Genomic DNA, 14,079 nt, shown 5'->3' on the forward strand with positions numbered 1-14,079 from the left:
TTAAGGATCCAGCAATACTGTGAGCTGTGGTGTAGGTCGCAGGCATGGCTGGGATCTGGCATTGCTGGGGTTGTGGCGTAGGCTGGTGGCAACAGCTCTGAATGGACCCCTAGCCTGAGAACCTCCATATGCCTCGGGTGCGGCCCTAAAAAGACAAAAAAAGATAAAAACAAATAAAAAACATAAAAAATCACAGGAGCTGAGTCAGTCCTTCTTCCAGTTAGAAAGCATCATGCTTTCACTAAAAGTGCTTTTTTTTTTTTTTGTCTTTTTGCCTTTTCTAGGGCCACTCCTGTGGCATATGGAGGTTTCCAGGCTAGGGGTCTAATCAGAGCTGTAGCCGCCAGCCTACGCCAGAGGCACAGCAACGCGGGATCCAAGTCGCGTCTGCAACCTACACCACAGCTCATGGCAACACTGGATCCTTAACCCACTGAGCAAGGCCAGGGACTGACCCTGCAACCTCATGGTTCCTAGTTGGATAGTTAACCACTGAGCCACGACAGGAACTCCAAAAGTGCATTTAAAAAAAAATCACTTCATTACTACTGGTTTTCAGGGCCACTAAAGGAGGATCATGAGGTAAAAGGCTCAAATATAATAGAGGGACTTAAAGTAGACATCAAGGAAGACTTTTGGCTGGAGCAAGAATGATGAGACACAGAGATAAGTTACTAGGTGAAAGCGAAAATCCTCCGAGATTAAAGCTGATATCCATCTTTCTAAAATGGGATACATTTTCCTGAGAGTTCAGTGTGAATTTTACAAAGTGATTAAACTCTTTAAGTCCTTTCCAAAACTATCATGTGCACTCAGGTTTCAAAAGCTTAATAAAATTGCTTGGTTGGGGAGTTCCTGCAGTGGTGCACTGGGTTAAGATCTGCATTGTCTCGGAGTTCCTGTCATGGCTCGGTGGTAACAAACCTGATTAGTACCCATGAGGACTCAGGTTTGATCCCTGGCCTTGCTCAGTGGGTTAAAGATCCCACATTGCTGTGGCTGCAGTGCAGCCTGGCAGCTACAGCTCTGATTAGACCCCTAGCCTGGGAACTTCCACATGCTGTGGGTGGTGCCCTAAAAAGACAAGAAAAAAACAAAGATCTGGCATTCTCTGTGGCAGCGTGACTTCAATCCCTGGCCCAGCAGAATGGGTTAGTATTCAGCACTGTTGCAGCTGTGGTGTAAACTGCAGTTGCAGATACGAGTCAGTCCCTGGCTGGGGAACATGCTGTGGGTGCAGCCAAAAGGAAAAAAAAAAAAAAAAAGAACTGCGTGGTTCGTAGTGAGGTATCTTGCCCAGGGCAAGAAGCTCAGAAAGAAGCTTATTAGGCAGGTCAGCAATGCTATGAACAGGCTCTACTAGGCAAACATAACATTCTCACTAGTCAAGGATAAGTTACTATGAGAAAAGGTGCTGACATCTGTTCTCATATTAAAATTAATATGGTCAAGAAATAGAAGAATTCTTTTTTTCCTGGCTGCACCCACAGGCACCACCTGAACTACCACAGTGATGGCACTGTGTTCTTCACCCACTGAGCCACAAGAGAACTTCAAAAAATAGAAGAAATTTGAGAAGTTATAACAGTACCTGATTTATAACTTTTTTTTTTTTTTTTTTTTTTTTGGTCTTTTTGCCATTTCTTGGGATGCTCCTGTGGCATTGGAAGTTCCCAGGCTAGGGGTTGAATTGGAGCTGTAGCCACCAGCCTACACCACATCCACAGCAATGTGGGATACAAGGCACGTCTGCAACCTACACGACAACTCACGGCAATGCCGGATCCCTAACCCACCGAGCAAGGCCAGGGATTGAAGCTGCAACCTCATGGCTCCTAGTCAGATTCGTTAACCACTGCGCCACGACGGGAACTCCTAGAATAATTCTTGATTCTACTATTTAAAATTAAGACATGCCAGTGTTTGTGATTTGTACATATACTGGTTTGAGGGTTTTTTGGTAGCTGGGTTAAAAAATTAAAATCTCATCTGTTGCAGTTTCTGTTGTGGCAAACCTGACTAGTATCCATGTAGATGTGGGACCAAACCTGCGCCCTCATGGATACCAGTTGGATTCGTTACCACTGAGCTACAGGAGGAACTCCCTGGTTAAATATTTTAATACTTAAATCTCATATCTATTTGCAGCTTATCATGGTGCTTGTAGTATAATACATGAATCCAACATTTTTAATTTTTATTTTATTTTCTGCTTTTTAGGGCCACACCCATAGCATATGGAGGTTCCCAGGCTAGGGGCTGAACTGGAGCTACAGCTGCAGGCCTATGACACAGCAACACCAGATCCGAGCCACATCTACGACCTACACTACAGCTCATGGCAATGCTGGCTCCTTAATCCCCTGAGCGAGGCCAGGGATCGAACCCAAAACCTCAAGGTTCCTAGGTGGATTCGTTTCCACTGCACCACGATGGGAACTCCCAACATTTTCTTAAAAATGGCTTCCCAGTTTTCCTAACATTTATAAATTGTGGCACAGTGGAAATGAATCCGACTAGGGACCATGAGGTTGCAGGTTTGATCCCTGGCCTTGATCAGTGGGTTAAGGATCCGGCATTGTCGTGAGCTATGGTGTAGGTCACAGATGTGACTTGGATCTGGCATGGCTATGGCTCTGATTCATCCCCTAGCAGGGGAACCTCCATATGCCACAGGTGTGGCCCTAAAAAGCAAAAAATGAATAAATGAAAATTAAAAAAAATTAAAAGTTCATCTTTACCTGAGTCTTTTAATTATATTAAATATTTCCTTAGGCTTCCTTGCATTACTATTCCTTTATACTTTTCTGTATACCATCTCTACCCTCGGCCTCCACCTGTCCCTCTAAGTTCATCCAAAAACCCGTATCTTTGCTGAAGACTGAGGTTTTCTTCTTTATATACATATTTTTTTCTTCTTTTTACGGCTGCTCCTGCAGCTGTTTTTTAAAAAGATTCAATATGCACTACGATACCATAAAAATATAAAAGAATAAAAAGCTGGAATTTCAAATGAAGACGGTACAAAAAGGAAGATAAACATTATTCAATTCTGTGCGGAAAAAGCATTTGACAAATCCCAACACCCATTTCTGATAAAAACCCTTCAGAAAGTGGGCATAGCGGGAACTACCTCAACAGGATAAAGGCCATATATGACAAACCCACAGCTAACATCATTCTCAATGGTGAAGAGCTGAAAGAATTCCCGCTGAGATCAGAAACAAGACAAGGATATCTGCTCTCACCACTACTCTTCAACATAGCTTTGGAAGTCCTAGCCACAGCAATCAGAGAAGTAAAAGAAATAAAAGGAATCCAAACTGGAAAGGAAGAAGTAAAACTATCACTATTTGCAGATGACATGATGCTATACCTAGAGAATCCTAAAGACTCTACCAGAAAACTGTTAGAGCTCATCCCTGAATTTCGCGAAGTTGCAGGATACGAAATTAATACACAAAAATCGATGGCATTTCTATGCACTAACAATGAAAGATCAGAAAGAAAAATTAGGGAAGCAATCCCGTTTACCATCATATCCAAAAGAATAAAATACCTAGGAGTAGACCTACCTAAAGAGACAAAAGAACTGTACTCTGAAAACTATAAGACACTGATGAAAGAAATCAAAGATGATACAAACAGATGGAAAGACATACCATGCTCGTGGATTGGAAGAGTTAATATTATCAAAATGATCATACTACCTAAGGCAATCCACAGATTCAATGCAATCCCTATTAAATTACCAAGGACATTTGTCACAGAACTCGAACAAAATATTTTAAAGTTTGTTTGGAAGCACAAAAGACCCAGAATAGCCAAAGACATCCTGAAAAAGAAAAATGGAGCTAGAGGAATCAGGCTCCCAGACTTCAGACTATACTACAAAGCAACAATCATCAAAACCGTATGGTACTGGCACAAAGACAGAAATATAGATCAGTGGAACAGGATAGAAAGCCCAGAATTAAACCCACATACCTACAGCCAACTAATCTATGACAAAGGAGGCAACGATATACAATGGAGAAAAGACAGCTTGTTCAATAAGTGCTGCTGGGAAAACTGGACAGCCACATGGAAAAGAATGAAATTAGAACACTCTCTAACACCATACACAAAAATAAACTCCAAATGGATTAAAGACCTAGCTATAAGACCAGATACTATAAAACTCTTAGAGGAAAACAGGCCAAAAACTCTCTGACATAAACAACAGCAACATCTCAGATCCACCAATTTTTTTTTTTTTTTTTTTTTTTTTTTTTGTCTTTTTGCCTTTTCTAGGGCTGCTTCCCGCGGCATATGGAGGTTCCTAGGCTAGGGGTCTAATCAGAGCCACAGCCACTGGCCTACACCACAGCTCATGGCAACGCTGGATTCCCTAACCCACTGAGCAAGGCCAGGGATCGAACCCGCAACCTCATGGTTCCTAGTCGGATTTGTTAACCACTGCACCATGACAGGGAACTCCTCAGATGCACCTCTTAGAGTAATGACAGTAAAAACAAAATTAAACAAATGGGACCTAATCAAACTTAAAAGTTTCTGCATAGCAAAGTTAACCCTAAACAAAACAAAAAGACAACCCACAGAATGGGGGAAAATCCTTGCAAATGAATCAACTGACAAGTGATTAATCTCCAAAATTTATACAACCATAAATTTTATAAATTTACATACCAAAAAAACAAACAACCTCATCAAAAAAAGGGCAGAAGATCTAAACAGACAGTTCTCCAAAAAAGACATACAGATGGCCGAGAAACACATGAAAAGATGGTCAACATCACTCATGATTAGAAAGATGCAAATCAAAACCACTATGAGGTACCACCTCACACCAGCCAGAAGGGCCATCATCCAAAAGTCTACAAACAGTAAGTGCTGGAGAGGGTGTGGAGAAAAAGGAACACTAGTACACTGTTGGTGGGATTGTAAATTGGTGCAACCACTGTGGAAAACAGGATGGAGAGTCCTCAGAAAATGAAAAATAGAACTACCATTTGATCCAGCAATCCCACTCCTGGGCATCTATCCAGAGAAAACCATGACTCACAAAGACGCATGTACTCCAGTGTTCACTGCACCACTATTTTCAATAGCCAAGACATGGAAACAACCTAAATGTCCATTGAAAGAGGAGTGGATCAAGAAGATGTGGTACATATATACACAATGGAATATTACTCAGCCATTAAAATGAAGGAAATGCTGGCATTTTTAGCAACATGATGGACCCAGAAATTATCATGCTAAGTGTAGTCAGCCATACAATGAGACACCAACATCAAATGCTTTCACTGACATGTGAATCTCATGTGGAATCTGAAAAAAGGACAGACTGAACTTCTTTGCAGAACAGATGCTGACTCACAGACCTCGAAAAACTTATGGTCTCAAGAGGAGACAGTTTGGGGGATGGGGGAATGTGCTTGGGTTGTGGGATGGAAATCCTGTGAAATTAGACTGTGATGATCATTATACAACTACAGATGTGATAAATTCATTGAGTAATAAAAATAAAATTAAATTAAATTAAATTAAAATTATTCAATTCTGGCATTTCCGTTGTGGTTCAGAGGGTTAAGAATCCAGCTAGTATCCATGAGGATGCGGGTTTGATCCCTGGCCTTGTTCAGTGGATTAAAAGATCTAGCACTGCCATGAGCTGCAGTCACAGATTCAGCTTGGATCTGGTGGTGCTGTGGCTATGGTGCAGGCCGGCAACTACAGCTCCGATTCAACTCCAGCCTTGGAACTTCCATATGCCTCGGGTACGACCCTAAAAAGACCAAAAAAAAAAAAAAAATCTATTCTATTTGATAATCTTTGACAACACTTTTGTTTGTTTTTTTGTCTTGTCTTTTGAGGGCCACACCCAAGGCATATGGAGGTTCCCAGGCTAGGGGTCCAATTGGAGCTGTAGCCACTGGCCTACACCACAGCCACAGGAATGTCAGATTCCAGCCATGTCTGCAACCTACACCACAGCTGATGGCAAAGCCAGATCTTTCACCCACTGAGTGACGTCAGGGATAGAACCTGCATCCTCATGGATACTAGTCAGATTCGGTTCCACTGAGCCCCAAGGGGAACTCCAACAAACCCTCTTTTAATATTCATTTTCAAAACTACCAACTGCAAACCAAGTATAAGGCTTAAAATAATAAATGTTTGTAAATAACTGAAAAAATATCAATAGTCTAAAAATCCATCAAGATATAGCACAAGGAACTATATCCAATCACTTGTGATGGAAAATGATAGAAGATAATATGAGAAAAAGAATGTATATATATTATGACTGGGTCACTTTGCTGTGCAGCAGAAATAGAACATTTTGTAAATCAACTATAATAAAAACATTAAAAACATTTTTAAAACCCATCAAGAAAAGACCAAGTAAATAAACTGTGGTTCATCTGAATAGAGGAGTATTACACAGAAATTAGGAAGAATGAGAGATTCAGATGTAATGATCTGGAATGCTACCTGAGGGAACTTTATGAAGGGGGTCAAGGGAGGGAAGACTGTCCTACTTCATAGGGGAAAAAATGTTTGTAAATGCATAGAAAAATCCTGGAAGATCAGAAGTGTTAAGTGGTTGCCTCTCTCTGGAGATTGGGACTTGAGGTGGGAGAGGAGAGACAGAAGAAAAAGAAATTTACTTCTCACTGTATAGCCCTTTGAAGTACGAAAAAACTTTTGTAAAATGATCACATAGAGCTTTTATGCTTAGAAGAATAAGCCTAAATTGAATGCTACTAAGTATCTTAATTGGCTAACATATTTACATAAACATTTAAAAAGGTAAAATCAAAGGCAATCTAAAATAACAATTTAGGGATATAGCTGTATGAGTAAGAAGAGCTTCCAAATACACCTTCTACTTAAGATTAAGCGACTATTTAATTTTATTTTAGTTAAAAGCTAAGGAGGAAAAGCCTAATTCAGTACAAAGAAAAAAACTTGATCATTCTGCTCAGAAGTTACCTGAACAATGGTGAATCCAGATCTGAGAATAATATCTTGTATCTCTTCCTCTTTGTCAACAATATCTGGTTTGATAATGGCCAGAGTTTTTTCTACATAGATCTGAGGTGGGGGCATGGATAGCTCCATTCAGGCTTTTCAGGGTACAATTTAAGAGATTCTTGACAGGTATCAACTGCAATGACATGCACCCCCATCCCACATTTAATATAATTGTGACTAGTATTATCAGGAGCTTCATTTACTAATCTATAAAGTTGAAAACTTATCTTTTTCTACAAGTAGTTTCAACAATACGATTTCTACTCTGCGTCTAAATTCTGCCGTGGGTTTTCCTAAACGCTTTCATCAAGGCGAGAGGGCAAGCGGTAATTCAAAAGCCTGGAACTCAGAGACCCAAGAGGAGGCTAGGTCGACAACACTCCGCACCACTCTGCAGACCGCCCCCCAGAGATGACTACACACGTAATCAGGCCCGATTGCAAAGCAGAATCCCTAGGTGCCCTGAGCCCCGCGGACTGCACCCGCAAATTCCTTTCAAATCCGACCCACCATACTCATCAAGGCACTCACCTTTGCCCGGACTCTTCTAGCGTCACCAGAGCTTGTTGCTAGGAGACCGGAAACCCAGTTACGGGATGGTGGCTGCAGAGGGCCAATCCCAGCAGAACGCGTCACAGCCTCTGACCAGTTCCTTTCCGTCAAGAAAGGGAAGCAGCCACTGGCGTTTTGATTCCTCTTGCTAATTTTAAAGCAATAGACATTTTCTAACATTTTCCACCTATCTTATTTTATTTCATCCTCTTAGCCATTTGAAGGATGCTTCAATTACGTTTACTTTATAAATGATGAAACAAATCATTGACACGCTTCCTTCACCTTACCCCAGCCGCTTTTGGATAGCGTATGTAAGAAAACCCATATCAAACACCTTCCCTATTTCACCAGATTGTGCTATCCCCTCTATTCTCAACTTTTATAATCATTAAAAAGCAATCTTTGGCTTGCGAATAACATTTATTTAAAGAGCAGTAATAAAAGGCTTAATCTATTTACCTCTAAATTAAGCCTATAGAACAAAGATGTGGGCAACATTTATGGCATAACCCCAAATCTCAGCTTTCCCTGTTTTCCTTATATTATGTACACAGGCACCTTTGACTCTTTGGTTGTGAGTTAATGCATTATGCTTATTAGAAAAGACAACAGTGAAGTGGTAAACTAGTACTGAGATTTTCTCTAGGTCCGAGTCTCAATCAGAGGTCCAAAAGGCAGAAAAGTTCAAGGTAACAACTCCAAGTTAACAAAGTAGGTTTTCCATCATCCACAGGGTTGGTTGGTTCTCATTCCAGACTATTTAAGTCTCTTCTTTGGTCTAACCAAATACTCAGCACCTACAGGGTCAAGGGAGACAGCAAGCTATGAGTCTTTATGGAAGTTTGAATATAATTTTATTTCTTTCTCTGCAGAGATCTGACTTTTTTAAAGTAAGATGCTGCCCAGAAAAGAAACCTGCAAATGTCTTCTTCTGGCTATAATGTCTTACCTCCTACAGATGGGACAATGCAAACATATATATATATATATATATTTTTTTTTTTTTTTTTTTTGTCTTTTTGCTATTTCTTTGGGCCGCTCCCGCGGCATATGGAGGCTCCCAGGCTAGGGGTCGAATTGGAGCTGTAGCCACTGGCCTACGCCAGAGCCACAGCAATGCGGGATCCGAGCCGCATCTGCAACCTACACCACAGCTCACGGCAACGCCAGATCCTTAACCCACTGAGTAAGGGCAGGGACTGAACCCGCAACCTCATGGTTCCTAGTCGGATTCGTTAACCACTGCGCCACGACGGGAACTCCCAAACATATATTAACACCAATAGGTATAGCAACCAAAAAATGGACAGTGACTCCAGCCTCTGGTTTGCGTGTTTATCACTCTGACTCGAGGCTCTAGAAGCAGATGTTCCCATTACTTTTCTATCCCCAACTCTCTTAAGAGCTCCTCAGTACTGCCTGCCCTCCCAGATTACTTTACTTCACTGTTAACGCTAGTCCTACAGAGGCTCAGAGTTTTCCAAATCAGCAGGTACAATGTCAATTGCTTCTAAACATAAAATCTGGGAACACAAGGTCACTTCAACATCACCCTCATTCTCACAGACCTTCTAAAATCAGATTCCAAAGACTACACTTCCTTGTCTTACAGCTCTCTACCTATAGTACCTGAATCTGCTCCAAGACTTCTCGCTGCATCTCCACAGCCATATGGTACACATGATGATCAGAGTCATTGTACATCACAGCATTTTGGAACATCAGCATCAGGTCCCGCTGGAACTGAGCCATGGTGCGAATCCGTCCCTTAGACAGATTCCTTTTCAGGCTAGTTAAGTCCATGGGTCTACAGGTGGTCAAGAAAAACCAGAGGAAATCAAACCTTCATGTGGAACGAGTGGTGACCTAACATGCTCTCTTGGAGAACAAATCTTAATGAAATCAGTTGTAAAGATAACAATCCCCATCAAATAGTAAAATAGCAATAGCAGCTACATATAACTGCTTACAATAAGCCAAATGCTACGCTAGGTACCTTATGGCAGGAACCATTATCACAACTGGCAATGAAGAAGCTGAGATCTAAAGACGTTAGATACTTGGTCACAGTCACACAGGTTGGATTCCAATTCAGAAGCAACCTGACTCCAGAGCCCACAGGCCCAGCCACTACTCTGTGCGACTGGAGGTATCAAAGCTGTAAAGAGCTCCAATGATCACTTTGTTGTATGGCGGCTAATGACTGATTATTTACAATGTGTAGTTATTATAAATTAGGTAATCAACTTCTTTTACAGTACAATCAAAAGCTCAGAGTTTTTTCTTCTTTCACGGAGATGCAAAGAGTGAGAATCAAGTAAATGTTAAGATAAATAATAATATAATGGGATACAGAGAGTGGGTATATAAGAGAAGGTGGAGTAGTACAGAAAGAGGACTGAGCTGGGAGGTAAGACTCTGGGGTTTAGTTCTGGCTCTGCTATTCACGAACAAGTCATGACCACCTCTGACTCTTTGTCTCCTCACCTACAGAATTAAAAAGTCTGTCTCCAAAGGTGCTTTTCCGATCTTTTATTCACTATTAACACACTGGTTTATGACAGCATTTTAGATGAACTATGCTATAAAAATCCAAAATACTACAATCAATCAATGTTTGTAAAACCCATCTGGATTACCTAAATGCCTTAATGAATACAGTGCTCCTTTTAAAGTTTTGCTCCAAATAACAGTGTCAAAAACTACCGAATGCAGAGTTCTCGTTGTGGCACAGCGCAAACAAATGCAACCAGTAACCATAAGGTTGCAAGTTCAATCCCTGGCCTCACTCAGTGGGTTAAGGATTTGGCACTGCTGTGAGCTGTGGTATACGTCACAGACGCAGCTTGGATCTGGCATTGCTGTGGCTATGGTGTAGGCTGTCAGCTGCAGCTCTGATTAAACCCCTAGCCTGGGAATGTCCATATTGCCAAGGGTGTGGCCATTAAGAAAGAAAGAAAGAAAGAAAGAAAGAAAGAAAGGCTCTACTAGATGGGAAATAAAGCATGAAAAGACAGATATAAAAGCAACCAACCTTTCTTGACCCCTTTTCCACTGACCTTTTCACCACATCTTTATATCCTGGGGCCTGCCTTTCTGACACAGGCTTCAGAAATGGACTGCTGAACCTGTTAAGGGACAAACTCAGAGAGGATGAAGAAACTCTGGAAAGTCACTCTGAATGAGATGAGTGGCTATGAATGCCAGGAGTGGCTTGGAGTCCTACCTGTGACTGGCAATCATCTTCCAGACTGGCAGGAGAGTCTTCTTAAATAGCAGGTGATCCTGAACAGGGTCACCATGGCCTAGATCAGACCTATAGGATAAAATAGGACAGAGAGTAAGCAGTAACTTCACAAATGGTACTCTGTTCCCTAGATGGGTAATGAGGTTTCCTCAACAAACAGTATTCCTAGTTAACATCCTGAAGGATATAACACCACAGGAATGAAAACATATGTAATGCTTCCATAAGGGACCTCAGACCCTCTCTATATTCTCTTTTTTTTTTTTTGTCTTTTGTCTTTTGTCTTTTTTTGTTGTTGTTGTTGTTGTTGCTATTTCTTGGGCCGCTCCCGCGGCATATGGAGGTTCCCAGGCCAGGGGTTGAATCGGAGCTGTAGCCACCGGCCTACGCCAGAGCCACAGCAACACGGGATCCGAGCTGCGTCTGCAACCTACACCACAGCTCACGGCAACGCCGGATCGTTAACCCACTGAGCAAGGGCAGGGACCGAACCCGCAACCTCATGGTTCCTAGTCGGATTCGTTAACCACTGCGCCACGACGGGAACTCCTCTCTATATTCTCTTATTGACTGTATTACCAAATGAAGTGGTTACATGCTTATAAAGTATACTACAAACTGGCCACTGCCTGGGTCTTTTAGAATCTTGCTAATTTGCTCTTCAGCCTCTGTGACTCTACGAAAGAACCAGTTTATTAAAGTAGTCATTGTTTACTGATCTCTGCCAAGTTCCTGGCACATAGTAGCTGCTCAAATGAGAAGCTGATGAATAAATCTTGTCCTGTTTTTATGCAGAAATATGCCACCTTAAGAAGTATCTCTCCATATTTCCAGAGGAAAAAAATACTTGGTTTCACATCCCAAGGGATTCTCTTACACTTCATCTGAATACTATACAATTTAAATATTTTTCCTTTTCACTCTCTTCTGTATAGTAATCTTTAAAACACCAAGAAAAATTCATTTCTGCTCATGGCCCTTCCTTCTATGGGATAAACTGCCTAATTTGTTTAGTGTTTCTTTCTTTTGGCCACACCCACAGCATACTTAAATTCCTGGGCCAGGGATTGAAGCTATGCCACCACAGAGACAAGACAGGGTCCTGAACCAACTGCACCACATTGCAACTCCTAGTATTTTTTTTTTTTTTTAAGGGCCGTACACACAGCATATGGAAGTACCCAGGCTAGGGATTGAATAGTTGAATAGGAGTTGCAGCTGCTGGCCACAGCCACAGCAACACCAGATCTGAGCCTTGTCTGCAATCTACACGGCAGCTCACAGCAACACCAGATACATAAACCACTGAGCAAGGCCAGGGATTGAACCCGAGTGCTCTTATTAGTTGGGTTTGTTACTGCCAAGCCACTAGGGGAACATCCTAGTATTTCTTAAGAGATGAAACTGTGAAATTGTTCGATTTTTTATTTCATTATATAATTTTTCCAGTTGGCAAGTTTTCTATTTAGTCCAAAGTCAAACATCACGTTACGCTTCCCGCTTTTTACACTGCAATGTTCTCTCTAAATTGGTTCTTTTCACACCTAAGATTTCACATCCTCATTCTGCTTTATGACCCATATTGTGTGCATCCATTTGTGCACAACTCATAACTTATTTTATCTTTATACAATTTTAGCAACTCCAGGGAGTTCCCGTCGTGGCACAGTGGTTAATGAACCCGACAAGGAACCATGAGATTGCAAGTTCAATCCCTGGCCTCACTCAGTGGGTTAAGGATCTGGTGTTGCCATGACCTGTGGTGTAGGTCGAAGATGCAGCTCGGATCCTGCGTTGCTGTGGCTCTGGCGTAGGCTGGCGGCTACAGCTCCAACTCGACCCCTGGCCTGGGAACCTCCATATGCCGAGGGAACAGTCCTAGAAAAGGCAAAAAGACAAAAAAAAAAAAAAAAAAAAAAAAGCTGAAATGTCATGAGATAAAACATCCCAGATTAGAGATTTCCTGTTTTGGGGATAGTCTTCATATGTCATCTGTTCATACTTACAAAGGAAGTTATAGAAAAGCAAAGTAAGCACTTCTTCAACAAGCTGGGTTTTAGGCTGTATTCTACTAGTGTAACAAAAATTTGAAATCTGCTATTCACAAAAATATATATGCATGGTTCAGTTGTACACCTTAAACAGAAGAAGGCTAAATTAATTATTAGTTTGTTTTCCCACAGATGATGTGAGAGGATCTGTGATATAGTAAAGAAAAAAAAAACAAACAAACCAGTTCATATGATCTTCTCTCAATATACAGACATAAGAGCAGGCCCAGAAAAGGATTTATTTGTTACCACAGCAAAAACGACTTTTTTTTTTGTCTTGTTAGGGCCATACCCATGGCATATGGAGGTTCCAGGCCAGGGGTTGAACTGGAGCTATAGCTGCTGGCCACAGCCACAGCAACATGGGATCCAAGCCTCATCTGCGACCTGCACCACAGCTCACGGCAGTGTCAGATCCTTAACCCACTGAGTGAGGCCAGGGATCAAACCCGTGTCCTCATGGATACTAGCTGGGTTTTTTAACTTCTGAGCCATGACGGTAACTCCTGACTTTGTTTTTCTGATTTAAAAAGAAATTCACCTTACTGGAAAAAACTAAAATGTGCCTTTGGCCTCATAATTAGTATTTTTTTAAAAAGACAACTATATAAACAACTTCTGAAAAAGAAACAAGGAAGATAATAACTTTAAAATAATTTTAAATTTCAAGTTAATAGATATTTTAGTTTTTTTTTTGTTTGTTTTTTTTTTTTTTTGTCTTTTTGTCTTTTCTTGGGCCGCTCCCGCGGCATATGGAGGTTCTCCAGGCTAGGGGTCAAATCGGAGCTGTAGCCACCGGCCTACACCAGAGCCCCAGCAACATAGGATTCGAGCCGTGTCTGCATCCTACACCATAGCTCATGGCAACGCCGGATCGTTAACCCACTGAGCAAGGGCAGGAACCGAACCCGCAACCTCATGGTTCCTAGTCGGATTCGTTAACCACTGCACCATGACGGGAACTCTGATATTTTAGTATTTTAAAGAGTATAGTTTGGGAGTTCCCACCATGGCAGAGCAGGTTAAGGATCCGGTGTTGCCACAGCTGTGGAGCCGGTTGCAGCTGTGGCTTGGATTATATTCCTGGCCTGGGAAATTCCATATGCTGTAGACACAGCAGAAAAAGAGAAAAAAAAAAAAGTATAGATTGTATGATATTAGACATGAGTGACAACTTGACTC

General features: G+C 41.5%; 2 protein-coding genes across 8 annotated transcripts in view; both read right to left on the reverse strand.

Moving 5' to 3' along the window:
• The window catches only part of NME5 (NME/NM23 family member 5), a 39,362-nt gene extending 31,764 nt beyond the window's left edge, over nt 1–7,598 (reverse strand). The window contains 2 exon segments of the mRNA NM_001444690.1: nt 7,003–7,177; nt 7,576–7,598. Coding sequence (NP_001431619.1) covers nt 7,003–7,131 — 129 coding nt within the window. The 5' untranslated portion in view covers nt 7,132–7,177; nt 7,576–7,598.
• Nucleotides 7,599–8,000: 402 nt separating this feature from the next.
• The window catches only part of BRD8 (bromodomain containing 8), a 34,339-nt gene continuing 28,260 nt past the window's right edge, over nt 8,001–14,079 (reverse strand). For 5 of the 7 annotated variants that reach the window (XM_085014642.1, XM_085014640.1, XM_085014652.1 and 2 more), the window contains 4 exons: nt 10,826–10,915; nt 10,659–10,727; nt 9,229–9,406; nt 8,001–8,396 (listed from right to left, as the gene is read on the reverse strand). In XM_085014642.1, the coding sequence (XP_084870768.1) occupies nt 8,346–8,396; nt 9,229–9,406; nt 10,659–10,727; nt 10,826–10,915 (388 nt within the window). In that variant the 3' untranslated portion in view covers nt 8,001–8,345. Of the gene's footprint in view, nt 8,397–9,228; nt 9,407–10,633; nt 10,728–10,825; nt 10,916–14,079 lie in introns of all 7 variants that reach the window. The other 2 variants (XR_014838831.1, XR_014838839.1) reach the window with 1 other exon arrangement.

The sequence above is a fragment of the Sus scrofa genome, chromosome 2 (assembly GCF_054392235.1).
Source record: "Sus scrofa isolate SSC_HxYL_T2T_F1_AM1 chromosome 2, Sscrofa_HxYL_maternal_Yorkshire_Landrace_v2.0, whole genome shotgun sequence".
Taxonomy (NCBI): domain Eukaryota; kingdom Metazoa; phylum Chordata; class Mammalia; order Artiodactyla; family Suidae; genus Sus; species Sus scrofa.